This window comes from Strigops habroptila, chromosome 11 (genome assembly GCF_004027225.2).
Source record: "Strigops habroptila isolate Jane chromosome 11, bStrHab1.2.pri, whole genome shotgun sequence".
In the NCBI taxonomy this organism is placed as follows: Eukaryota; Metazoa; Chordata; class Aves; order Psittaciformes; family Psittacidae; genus Strigops; species Strigops habroptila.
In genome coordinates, this window is record NC_046360.1 from 6,435,546 (window position 1) to 6,448,421 (window position 12,876).

The 12,876-nt window shown below is 44.1% G+C and overlaps 1 protein-coding gene across 10 annotated transcripts in view; it reads left to right on the forward strand.

Annotated features, from left to right (window-relative positions):
- ULK1 (unc-51 like autophagy activating kinase 1) overlaps positions 1–12,876 on the forward strand; it is an 80,905-nt gene that overhangs the window by 24,034 nt on the left and 43,995 nt on the right. For 7 of the 10 annotated variants that reach the window (XM_030500572.1, XM_030500574.1, XM_030500573.1 and 4 more), the window contains 3 exons: positions 241–414; positions 2,254–2,327; positions 5,004–5,105. In XM_030500572.1, coding sequence (XP_030356432.1) covers positions 241–414; positions 2,254–2,327; positions 5,004–5,105 — 350 coding nt within the window. Of the gene's footprint in view, positions 1–240; positions 415–2,253; positions 2,328–2,420; positions 2,509–4,558; positions 4,771–5,003; positions 5,106–12,876 lie in introns of those variants that run through there. The other 3 variants (XM_030500577.1, XM_030500582.1, XM_030500581.1) reach the window with 3 other exon arrangements.

Sequence of the window (12,876 nt, forward strand, 5' to 3'; positions counted from 1 at the left end):
TCACTATGAGAGACTCAGGGCTGAAACAGCCCTGACCACAGAATAAGCTGGGAATGCAAATGCTCTCCCTTGTTGCCTGTAGGAATTATTCAGAAATTGTGTGTGGAGAAAAAGCACCATACGTGGAAATAAAAATGACAAATTATGGGTAATTGCTGTGGAGAAACTGCCCTCTGGGCTCTTCGGAGAACCAGCATTGTAATGTTTTTCATCTGTGGTTATTTTTTAACTCCTTCCTAGCTATGCGGACACTTAGCGAAGACACCATCAGGCTCTTTCTCCAGCAGATAGCAGGTGCCATGAAAATGCTGCACAGCAAAGGCATCATCCATCGGGACCTGAAACCACAGAATATCCTCCTTTCCTACGCTGGAGGCAGGAAATCAAATCCCAACAACATTCGCATAAAGATTGGTAAGACGCCGTTACAAACTTCACACTAAGTGCTCTCAGGAGTATCTGGTGATGGATAAGAGCCAAGCCTCAGTCTTTCTTTGGGGAATTGTCTAGGAGAAGGGAAGAATTGCTGCACTTCTTAAAATACCCTAATGTTTTTCATCTTCCTTGCTTAGTTTCTCTGCTAGACATAGCCTTTAGTTGGCTCCAGGCAATAGGAGCAAGAGCTCTCTGCTCTGCCAGGACACAGGCTAGCACAAAAGAATTGGGCAGGCCTTGCTCCACTTCAGCTGAACGGTGCCTCCCTTGGTTAAAACAAATACCAGCCTGCCCTAATTGGCTTGTAATCTCCAGGCTTACCAGTAAATGAGCAGGCATTGACTTTTGTCTTCAGCTTTAAATAGTATTGAGGTAAATGTTGGTGTCTTATGGCCTGAAACTAGCAGTTCTCCTGCCTGTGCTTGGAGAGCACAATGGGAGTCAGGCACACCTAAAAGCAGGCGTTGCCACAGTCCCACTTAGAGGCAGGCTTCTTGGCTGCGTCTTGAAGAAACTTGCTTTTTGCACATTAGGCAGGTGGCACAGATGGACCAGTAGTTGGAACTGGTCAGATCAATGCTCCAGAAATCCAGAGCACACGTATCCCCTCTGGTCCCTCAGAAATGAGTACTGGATGATGCCACCCTCAACACGTGGACTTTTGATGATGTTACAGTTCACAAGCTGAAGCTGACACCAGTTAGATAAAACTCTTCCTCACCTGAACCCTGTGCTGTGGAGAAAGTGTAAATGCTTTCCTTCAGCTGAGAAACGAGGTCCAGTAGAAAAGATTGAAATGTTGCTGCCTGTTTGGCTGAAGCACTGTTTGTGTTTGGGTTGATGCTTTCTTTTTTGTTTGTTTGTTTTGGGGTTTTTTATTTGGGGTCCGCCCCCCCCCCCCCCCTTTTTTTTTGTTTGTGGAGTGTTGTCTGGAAGGTGGAAGCCAACACGGAGCTGCAAATGCAGGCAGGAGGGCTGTGGGCATGGCTGCTCTTGGATGTGATGTACCCTGCAACCCCTCCCTCCTGCTTCCCTGAGAAGAGCATGGTCCAGGGAATAGCTAGCTGTACCAATTCACTAGTGACAGATGACAGTGTAAACAGCTGTGTCAATCTCCTAGCTTGAAATATCTGGTAACCTTGAGAGAACCTCTCAGTGTCATATGATCAGATGCTGAGTAACCTGCAGAGGTAATTCATCTTGCTATTCCTTGTCCCTGGCTCTTCTAGCTGCCCGGTGAACCATGGCTCAGCTTTCTGTCCTTATACTGGGGTTAGCGCTGTTGAAACTCTTCTAAAGGAACAGAGCAAGACTTTTCAGATGGGCTGGTTTAGAAATGTGGGTGGTGGCGAGTAGTGGTTTCTCTTGGATGTCTGTTACATTGCAGCTTTTTCAATGGAGAGGAACTTTCAGTTCCCCAAATTAAAAGTTGAGATAGCAGCAGATGAGGTAGCTAATATGAACTGACATACCCTCACTGAAGTCAAGAGAGCTTTCCCAGCTTCCAGCAGCTGATGTTTTGGAGTGCAGGCAAATGGGTACAGGAAGAAGCGAATGTTGATATCTGAAAAATGGATGAGAGTTTGTTCTTTGGAATACTCTTTGTGGCTTGGTCTGACCTTTTATGGTGTCTGTGCATTAATAATTAGCACAAGGATGTGACTGCTCGAGAAGAGAGCTTTCAAAGTTCAGTTAATCTTTGCACTTGCTGCGAAGATTCATAGGAAGTAAAAGGGAAGACATGGGAATCAACTGGAGAAGGTGCAGGCTCTCTAGACCTGGTGTCTGATCCTGACCTACCTGTGTTTCTCTTTGTAGCTGACTTTGGGTTTGCCCGATACCTGCAGAATAATATGATGGCAGCAACATTGTGTGGTTCACCAATGTACATGGTAAGTGTGTTTTGCCTACAAGTTTTTCTGTATTGTTCTTGCTTTGCCCCCCAGAAGCAAGGCTTTGTTTTTCCCTAGTCATTTCCCCAAAGGTGAAATTTTATTTACTTGTCAGAAACCAGCTATTACACAGGGAGACTTCATAAAGTTCTAGGTGCCTGTGTTGCCATGTAATTTTCAGGTGAGCTTGTGGATAAATGTGGATAAATGGAACCGAACAAAACAGAATATTGAGTGCTGTCTGCTCCCAGAAACAGCATCTTCCAGAGGGACCCAGGACCTCTCCACTGAAAGCATTGAGAAATGAATTTTATTTCCTCTGCAGTGAGCAAAGCAACAGCAGAAGAGAATGAGGGCCAGGGTGATAATTTCACACATCTGGCTATATTTGAGGTGTTGACTCCTTGGTGAGGAACCTCAATAAATCACTGCTTCAGCAGGCCCTTTGGAGACAGAGCGGTTCCACAAACCTCCTGTCACCTCGGGCTTTGCAGTCATTTTTGCTAAGGTTACAGCATCAGAAGAAAGGTCCCTGTTTCACAGCAGCTTTGTAAAATCTCCAACTGTTTTTAGTTCTTTGGTCTTGCAAAGTCCTTTCAGGTCTATGAACCTTTGCAGGCAGAGACTTTGCCATTTTAGCTAACTTATTCCTAAGTGTGCTTCTATTTGCAGTTTATGTTTTTGTGCATTTCCACTCCCTAACACACCCCACCCGCTCCCACTAATTCTTTCACCAGACCAGCTGCTTCCAGGATGACTTCTTAGCTTGTGAAACAGATATGTTTAAAAACCCCAAACTGATCCCTTTTACCCACTTCATACTTTCCACTTTGGGCCAGGATGTGAGGAGGTGATCTCTTGTTTGTGCTCATGGCAGCAGTCAAGATCTTGATGTCTCAAGTCAGTGAAATGGAAGATGACAAAACCAGACCAGAAATAGAAATGTCAAAGCCATGTAATAGTTCCGAGGGATGTGGGTGTCTGAGCTCAAAGTAAGAAGATGTTGTGGATCATTTTAGGTTGACATTTTTACAAGTGCCCTGGGGCAGGAGGCATCTGATTTTGAACATGGTCTAATCCACTCTAAGGGGTTTTTTGTCTGTACTCTTTGGGCAGAGTTAGGCTTGGACTCCGCTGCACTGCACAGGGATAGGGTGTTTGGTAGTCTGTTCCACAGTATTAACTCAGGCAAAACAGATTTCCTCCCTCTCCCTTCTTTTTTTTGAAGCCTGATGTTTATTTGAACTATGCTATATGTGAAGATGATGTAACTTTTTTCTTCTGTGAGAGTTTCCTGAATCATCTATTTTTAGGGACACTTTTTCTTTCAGAGTCTTGTGAAAGTCAATGAAAACACCCAGCTTATTTTTTGAAAGGGTGGAGGAAGCTGGTGATGACCTTTTTCTCTTTTATTTTTTTATTTATTTTAAACAACTCTGGACATTACAGGGAATCTCAGTGTTTCCCATTGTTCTCTGTTTACTGATGGATCTGAAGGAAAACGGGAAGGGAGGGTTCAACTGGGATTTAGGGGGTGTTTGAAGTCTGTCCTTACTGCTGCTGTGGATCTTGTGAAGTAGCCCTGTGAACATCTGCTGGCAAGGCAGGCCTTTATTCCCTGCTTTAGCTTATAGCCCATTGCTGCTCTTTTCATTTTGCTCTTTTAAAGAAGAAATGTATTTTACCCACACGAGAATGAGTTTTTCTATCTGAACCCTGGTATGACCCATGTAAGACTTGAAACCGCCATGTGTAGTTCTTGTCCTGCTTCCTTGGCTTTGCTTGGTGTCATGCCTGCTTGCCTTAGGGACATACCAAGCTCCTGTCCACAATTTTTTGCTGCCATTTTTTTTCCATTGCATGTGTCCTTCACTTCTAACAGAGCTAGAAAATTGATCCTATTTCATGCCAGCAGCACTGCAATGAAATCTGTTGTTATAAACACATGGGATTAGCAAGCCTGTCCTTCTGTCCCTCTGCTGCTGCTCATACGGCACACTGCCTCCTTAGCCATGGTGGGCTTGCACCATCTCCGGCTTCTGGAAGAGGCCTGGGAGGGAGCAAGCAAGGGCATGGTGTGAGATTAGAACCTGGAGTCTGGGGCACGGCAGGGCGCAAGCTGTTGGACTGAACCATGCAGATCTGCCTTTGAACCCAACCTGTGACCTTGGCATGAGGCTCTGGAGCATAATTAATATGCTGCCATCTTGGGCTAAATCAGGAAAGTGTGCAAGTGATGCAGATCAGGATGGAGGCTGAAGCCTACCTGTTCAGTGTGAGCCTTTTCTGCTCTTGATCTAAACTTGCTACTTGCTTTGGTTTAGAAGATCTGTCTGTGCAATTTCAGTGAGGCTTCTTCTGGGCACAGGTGACTTCAGCAGAAAATGGTACACTGAGAAGAAGGAAAGAACTGACTTTGTCCAAAGAAGCTGAACAGCACAGGGTATTTTTTTGTCTGCCTGAACGAAAGTCTCTGCTTCTCCTACTTAGATAGGGAATTGACCCTTTCAAAGGTAGTGTTACTGTCTTCTCAGGAGCATGTCTTTCATGGTTACTGTGGAATCTAAGTTTTTAAACATAATAGTGACCTCTGTTTCTTTCAGCTGCTAATAAAAAAAGAAAAAGGAAAAAAGCTGCATCTCTTATAAAACAGATTTCTGGTTTCTCTCCCCAAAGGCACCAGAAGTCATTATGTCTCAACACTACGATGCCAAAGCTGACCTCTGGAGTATAGGAACCATCATTTATCAATGTCTAACAGGAAAGGCTCCTTTTCAGGTGAGTTGCTTAAGTCTAACGTTTCTGACTCTTTGTTGCATTTTTCTCTTTTTCCTTTTAATCTGTTTAAGGCTTCTGTCACCTATAATGTTAACTCCCCTAGACCCAGCCTCAGGGAGGTCTGGCTGTCCAACACCTTGCAAATGTGGTGCTTTATGTGTTGTAATGCTGGATGTGTTACTAGAATATGACTCTCCTTCTCTGGATTGTATCTCAGTGAAATGTATTTCCTGGTTATAAATCCTTAGAAAGGGCCATCTATTAAGAAAATTATTATGAATCAGTTAAAGCAGTGTTGTTTTCTTTCCAGGCCCACACTTAAAAAGATAGTTTCTATTTACAACTATGCAGTGTATACTTTATAATTCGGTTGGGCATGGAAGGACGATAAGGAAGATTGTAACTGCAGGTTCATGTTTCAGGATGGTTTGGTGGTAACTGGTATGTTGTAGCTCAATTGACTTTTAGAGCAGTTAAGTAGGATCTTATCAGAAGGATCTTATCTGTCATCTCACAGCAAACCATTCCCGTCTGAAATGTTTATGTTCACAAAGTCCAAGCCCCTCCAGATATAACACGGTCCAGTAAAACTCCACCTTGTAATTTATTCCGTAACTTCTGGATGAGTAGAGCATATCTTCTGTGAAAAACCACCTCTGATTTTACATTTTCAAATGATGGAGAGTTCATCACAGCCTTATGCAGGTTGCTTCAGGATTACTTCACGTTTTTAATGATACGTAGCTGGAGTTCCTCTAGACTTGGTGTATTTTTCTTGTTCCCAATCATTAGTATGCCACACTGTGTATTGCTTTTCTTCTTCCATGCTGAATAAGGTCTGCAACTCTCCATTTCAACCGCTATTTTGAAGTACTGTACTTGTCAGGGTTGTTTTTCCTTGCTGTCTTACAGACTAGTAAGGAGATGCTTGAGTGGCTGATGATACTTCTTTGCTGCTTTGTGTGAACTCTGTCTCTAATCCATGGGAAAAGACCAAACCTCATATTTACATGCTGATGTGTCAGCTGATGCCAACTCTTCAGCTTCTTAGATCAGTTAGGGCAAATGTGAACTGTGGCCCTCTTTTCTCATGTAGTGACATCTCTTTATCCCAACTCTCGAACAAAACAACCCTCAAACCAAAATCCCCAAACAAACAAACAAAAAGTGTGTGTGTGGGGGAGTGTGAAGCTATGCTCATGTAATAAGGCACATTTTATGAAGTGCAGGACTTTCTAAGCTTTAGTTCCACAGCCCTTTAGAATTTCACACAAGATTTTGAATGTTTACGCAGTAGCATCATCAGGATAAAGTGAATTCTGAACCTGTTGCAGGAAAGAGCAGGCAAATACAGAAGTAATTTAATGGTATATTTTGGTTTTGTCTGAGCCAAGAGCACTTTTCTCCTTCAGAGTCATTTTTTCCCTGCTGCTGTAAGAATCTTCCATTCCAGTGCTTTATGTTCTGTCCACCAGCTTGCTCTGCATTTAGAGAAAGACTTCATTTCCTTTGAATGTTTCTGTTTTTATAAACACCCCTACGAAGTACACTGCAACTCCTGAATGGCTCCTTTTTACTGGCTGCATCCACTTCTTGTCAGAGTTGGTATCTTTCTTTGAGAGGAGAAAATGACTGTTCAGATGAAAGGAAATAAATATTTGTGCATTAAGGCAAAAATGTGAGGGTTGAGAAAGCAAGCTTTGACTCTACATGCATAGGAGAGCCTTGCACTCATTCTGGCTTATTATTTGGTGCCTTTTAGTCTCTAAAGGCACCTTGATACTGTACTCATTCAAATTATTTAGTTATCGTTTAACGTGGTGGCTGTATTGTAGGTGTTCTTTGCTTAGTAGCTCACACACAACCGTGGGGCATCTGATTTCTTTGAAAACGTTAGGTGGCTTTTATCATTGCTCATTGAAGCATGTCACAGAAACGTTCTGGAAACATTTGTTCTTACAGAGAGGACTCTTCACAGGAAATAAAATTGTATACTAGTCAGCTTCATTCAGCTCCCCAGCCAAGGTTTTGAAAGGGCAGAAATCCATTGGCTCTGCCTATATGTGTGTCCTCAGGCTCACGCAGAGGTGAGAGCAGTCCTATATGCCTGTCGCCCTCTGGTTGAAGCATGGCCATACCCTGCCTTGTGGTGGGCAACGAAGGGACATTTCAGTCCCTGCCCAGCAGGTCCTGATCCTTGCTTTGTGCTTGCTTGACTGGATGACTTCTCTCTTCCCTGTATACATCCAACATCTGTTGGGCTGAGGACGGGGTCATTTGTTTCTCTATTTTAATTTTTCCCTACGCCCTTTCCTCTTTTGGGGTTTGTATTTTGAAGCCAAATGCCAGGCCCCATTTGTTACTGCAGCAGCAGCTGTGGATTTGTTTGATTAGGGAGAGAGAAGAGCTCAGCCCAGATGGTTCTCTGTGCACCATCTATTTGTTTTGACCATGTGTGTCACAAATTGCCTTCTCATAGCTGCAGAAGCCTGTCTAGGGCAGATGTTGGAAAGCTAGTTAAAGATTAACCTGCTTTATTTCTTTGTTGGCATGACTGTGTTGTAAGAATTTGCTGATGGTCACTGAGCAGGCAAGAAGCTATTATTTACAGAGCTTTTAGGAGGAGAGAGGGCTAGTGGACAGAGGTGATGGGGAGACCATGAATAGGAATGAGTGCTTTTGGGAGAGCACTCCCAAAAGAGCGCTAAGAATGGGTGAGGAGATAACAGGCTGATTCCACATAGTGCCACCAGCAGACCCAGTTGTAGGGGGCAGCCAGGAACTGGATTTCTGACATTAAACTCTTCAGGCTAAATCCTCACTGTGCCTTCCCTCCCAGGCTGGCAAGGACAGCCCCTCACCTCTCTTTAGCTGAGATTCCCATGGGAATCTGGAGCACGGTGGTGTGAAACTGCATTTGGGAGCTCTGTCTGTTCGCTGCATGAGCCAATTGGGCACCTTCACAAGGATGCAAACTAAAAGGACTCCAGTGGTATTTGCAGTGAGGAGGAATGAGCTGTCTAAAAATACAACAGGGCTTTGGGGGGACTGGGCTAGATGGAGAGAAGATCAGATGTGTGGAAAGGCTGAGGCAGCTGTCAATCCAGAAAGTGCTTGTTAAATCAAGGCAGAGATGTGTGCAAAAGTGATTTCTAGCTGTCTCAAAGTTAAAATTAACTACAGCTGGGTCACCCAAGGCAACATCCCAGAGCCTTTCCTGTCCCTTCCTTGCCTCATTGCATGCAGACAAGAGAGAAGCTGCTGATGCTTAGATGAGAACAGTTGGTGAGATGGCTGGTGAAGCTGTCTTAAGGAGCTTTTTGTCTTAAACATGCCCAGAAACAAAACAGTGGGACTGCCATAGGGATGAGATTAATGGGATTCATAATCCCTATAAACAGATTTGCTGAGCACTGTATTAATGTGGAATTGTTAATTTGCCTTGCCTAATGAGGGGTCTGCAGTTGCATTTCTGTCACTGAGGACTTGAACAGTGTGTTTCCTGGTCTTGCTGACCACTTGCTGCACTGAGAAGTGCTTAAGAGTGTAGTGGGTTTCTCTTGTCCTTACCCGAGCTGAAAAGATTGGGACCCAGTGCCCACGATAATGCTGTGTAGACAATGACAACCGGAAGCAAAACTGGAGCCAGAGAAATAAAAATACCTTTCAGACCCAATCTAGCGCTTATCAGATGGTATTTTAAATATGATTAGAGGTAAATGACCTCAATCGCTTTTATCTTGTTGGGGTTTTTTGTGGGGAAAGTGTGTATGTGTGTGTGTGTGTGTGTGTGTGTGTGTGTGTGTGTGTGAGGAATCACACTGATGTCCCTGGTGGCTTTGTTGTGTGACCCCTTTAAAAACTGGGCATCTCTTGGTAAGCAAATGCACCACCAAGCACATGCACTTTGTGTCAGAGCTGTCTCTGGCAGTGACACGGCTTCACGTGGACATCAAATCCTGCCTAAGGACTATGAAACCTGGTTTTCTGCTGTCTGAGCCTTTGTATGAATCTTCTAGCTGCTTTATGGGCATGGTGTGCTGTGTCTGCAGGAGAGTGAGCCAGGGAGCAGGGAAGTGACAAGAGAGGTAATGCAGGTTTTGCTGCCTTGTCTGCAGCTCTGAAAGAGTTAATGTGCCTGTGTATGTTCTCATCCCAGCTGGCTGCTAGGTGAAAAATTAATTTATAAGCCTGGTGTACCAAGTCCACTGCTTTATTTCTGGGTTAATTCTGCCTGCTTAAGTACTAGGATTATGTATCGCTTACAACAACTGCTGTGTTGTGAAATGGGCCTTGAGGAAGACTGGGGAAGGGAAGATTTTATACCTAGAATTTGAGCTCCTCATGTATTTTTTTAGGCAGGCTACTCTTCTGTTCTCAAAGCTGCTCCTCTGGACTGTCCTCTGTGAATGGGGAGAGGTATTCCTGGCTGTGGTAGGTTATTCTGCTGAGGCTGGGTGCAGTGACTGACTTGATGCTGTAGTGAGTGAGCCACAGGCTTTTGGACCAGTGTTTGTGAATCTGATCCTGCTCTGTTGGGAGCAGAGAGAAAAACATCCATGGGCAGCTAAAGAAGGTTTAGGGTTTTTGTTTGTTTCTGGTCTGTGTGCTTTCAGGTTCCCCCCAATGTCAGCCACCTAGTTGCAGTCGTCTTAAAATATCGACTGTTAAGACTGCACAAGCAGAAGGTATTTGCAGCAGGTTTTCAGGCTGTTCCCTAGACCTGCTGAGCTAGAAACATCATTACTTACTACTTTTTTCTGAATCCTCTCTGCACCTCTGAATCCCCAGGAATCCCAAAGGAAAGGATTGGAAGAACAGAGCATATGCTATAGATGTGCTATGAAGTGTTGACTAGGCAGTGCTGTTCACTGGGGGTGTGAATGCCTCTGGCCTTCCTCTGACTGAGTGCTGGGCTTTCATATCCAGCCTTCACCCAAGCGCAACAAATCCAGTGCTGAGTGCTTTTGGAAACACCACCCTGCGTGCTTTTTGTGTGCAATTCACTTGCAGGCAGCCAGCACCGAATGGGATTTGGCAGGGTTTATACTGAATGCCTCTGTTGGCTCAACATATTTCCACTGCTGCTCAGGACAAAGTAACAGAGTGGCAGGATTGAATTTGTCCAATTGTCTTTATATATAGAAAGGACAGGCAAAACCAGAACCAGTTACACTAATGCAGCTGCTCCATAGTAACATGAGAGGGGGAACAAGGGCATGAATTAGCCTGCTGGTGTGTCTCTTGTTTTGGGGGAAAACTGAGCTGTCCATTCTGCATCCCTGTTTCTGGCGGATGGATGCTGTCCTGCAGGTAGCAGCTGGCTCTGTGTACCTTGAATGGCCTAGTTGTTAGGTGCCAAAGATGTGCTTTTTCTGGTATTTTTCTTTGGTATGGTGTATCTGCCTGGAAGATGGATTTCAAAGTAAGTCCTTAGCTTCCTAAAAGAAGGAATTCACATGGCATTTTTAGTGTCTTGCAAACATTTCTGCATTGTTGGTTTGGGGTTTTTTTTTTTCCCCTCTTATGATTCTCAGAAAAGCAGAATTTATTGAAAGAAGAGGTGAGCAAAGTGACTGAAGGTACCAGTGCTTTATGAAATGGATGCTAACAGCAGGAGAACAGTGGTCATGTTACTGTGAGAGCCTGCTGCTAGGAGCAGAACTGCGTGACTCAGTTGATTAATAATGAAGTTATGTGAAGATGCAGTTGTTCTTTCCAAATTAGTGGTGATCCACAGTTGTCTGTGCTGGGCACTCACTGAACTGGCTCTTCTCCAGCAGGCAGCCAGCTATATCAGAGACCAACCTCGAACTGTGGGCTCCTGGGAACAGGAAGCATGTTCTGGGTGGGTGACTTGCAGAACAAGTGGGAATTGTACTGAGACAGCAGGATGTGGAGAAACACCATCCCTACAGGGATATCTCTTTAATTTGTACTAAGAGGAGGGGATAACTTTTACAAAGGATTTTGTTTCTATCCAAACCAGTGCTTAGAAACCCTCTCTAATGAACTGGACTTTGCACGTGTGCTGCTTTTAATATACTCTTGTCTTTATTACTAGGAAAATTTCTGACAAAACAGCATTTGAAATAGATCAGAGCTTCATTGTATTTGTGAAACAATTGAGTTGTTGCGACAGGAAATGAACAGAGCAAACAGCCAAGGCTTCTATCTCTCTGATGTGAGCAAGCACTTGGCTTCCCTGCAGTGGAGTTCTGTTCCTTGTGCGTTTTGTCTGTCAGGCATATTTTTCGTCACGCAGAGCATTGTGGCCAAGCCATTTGGTGTACACTTGCCTCATTGAAGTTTGCCTAATAATAAGAATCTAATTACAAGGTGAGATCTGCAAGGGGAAAGGTGTAAAATGGAGTTTTACTGAACCAAATCAGATTGAGTGGCAGTCATTGGAAATCTCGATGCAGTCTGATATCTATGTAAGAAGGTGCTTTGCTGAGTAACATTCATTTTAATGGCTTGCGGAGAATGTATTGTTGCATTTCCTGTTGGGTATGTTACTGCAGAAGGGAGAACCAGGAAATCTTTCTAATCTCCTTCTTTTAGGAATCCAGTAGTTCTTATTGGTACAAATTGATAGGAGAGCTGTGAAGCTTGGGTTGCTAAGACTATGCACGGAATACTGTCGTGATCAGTACTACAAGAGTCTACTGGTATTAGCAGCTTTTGGGACTCTCCCTTTGGTTTCTCTTGAAGTTTTGTACTGAGCTCTGTTATCCTGAATTTTCATCTTCAGCCAGAGGGAGTAGGTGATGTTGAAACAGCATCTTATGTGGTTGCTTTTCCAGCCATGCTGTGTTAGTGGTATTTTGATGGCCATCTGCAGATTGGCTTGTCTGATTTGCCATTTTAAGCATCTTAATTGACCTTAAATACTTCTAATTTAGAAATGGAAGTAGGTGGAAGGCTCGAGGGTGTTTGGAGCCTGCCCTGAACATCAGAAGAAGCTGCCTGTTGCCTCCTTGTTCACACTTTCCTACACACTCTGCTGCACCAACACTGATTGCAGATTAATCTCTCTGATCTTCCTTCCCTGTTTGTATGTGCCCTCATGTTTGTGTCACGCCAGCCAGCCTGCTCTGCCTTTCGTAAAGAGACTTTGCCTAAGCAGAAAAGCTTGAGACACTAGGGTTAATTTACTGGCCTGTGTTATTCATTGCATAAAAACAAATGGAGAAATTACATTAGGAGAGTTTTATGTGTCTGTGCTTCTATACTGGTGATTTTGTTTTTAACCACAGCCATAAGCCTCTTGTTGTGCCTAGCTTTTTCTTTTAAATAATTCCATCTCTCAGAATTTGGAATCTTATTGTCAACATCCCCAGCAGTTGTGTATATTACTGCACAAATAGGAGCTGTGGCTTGAGATCTTCTGGCTTCCTGGAATTAAAGTAGAAAATCCTAATTCAGTTGCTGTTTCCCCATGTTCCTGGTCTCTTCACAGATCCCCTGCCCATCAGTAGGCTCCCTGCCCCTTTTCTAAATGCCCTGCAGCATTAATCCATGTTCTCAGCAGGATCTGCCATTCATCATTTGAGACTCCTCACATCGGCAGTAGTTTAGCCTCCTGGGTGAGGCTATTAGGCCAGCTCAGACCTGAGCATCAGAGCTTGCTGCAGTGAAGCTCAGCCCTTGGATGGGGAGAGCAGGACAGAACCAGGTCAAGAACAAAAAGGCAGCAGGCTGAAATACTGTATTTTCCCTCTGGCACAGTGCTGGCTTTTCAGTCTAAAGCAAGCTGCAGGTTCTCATT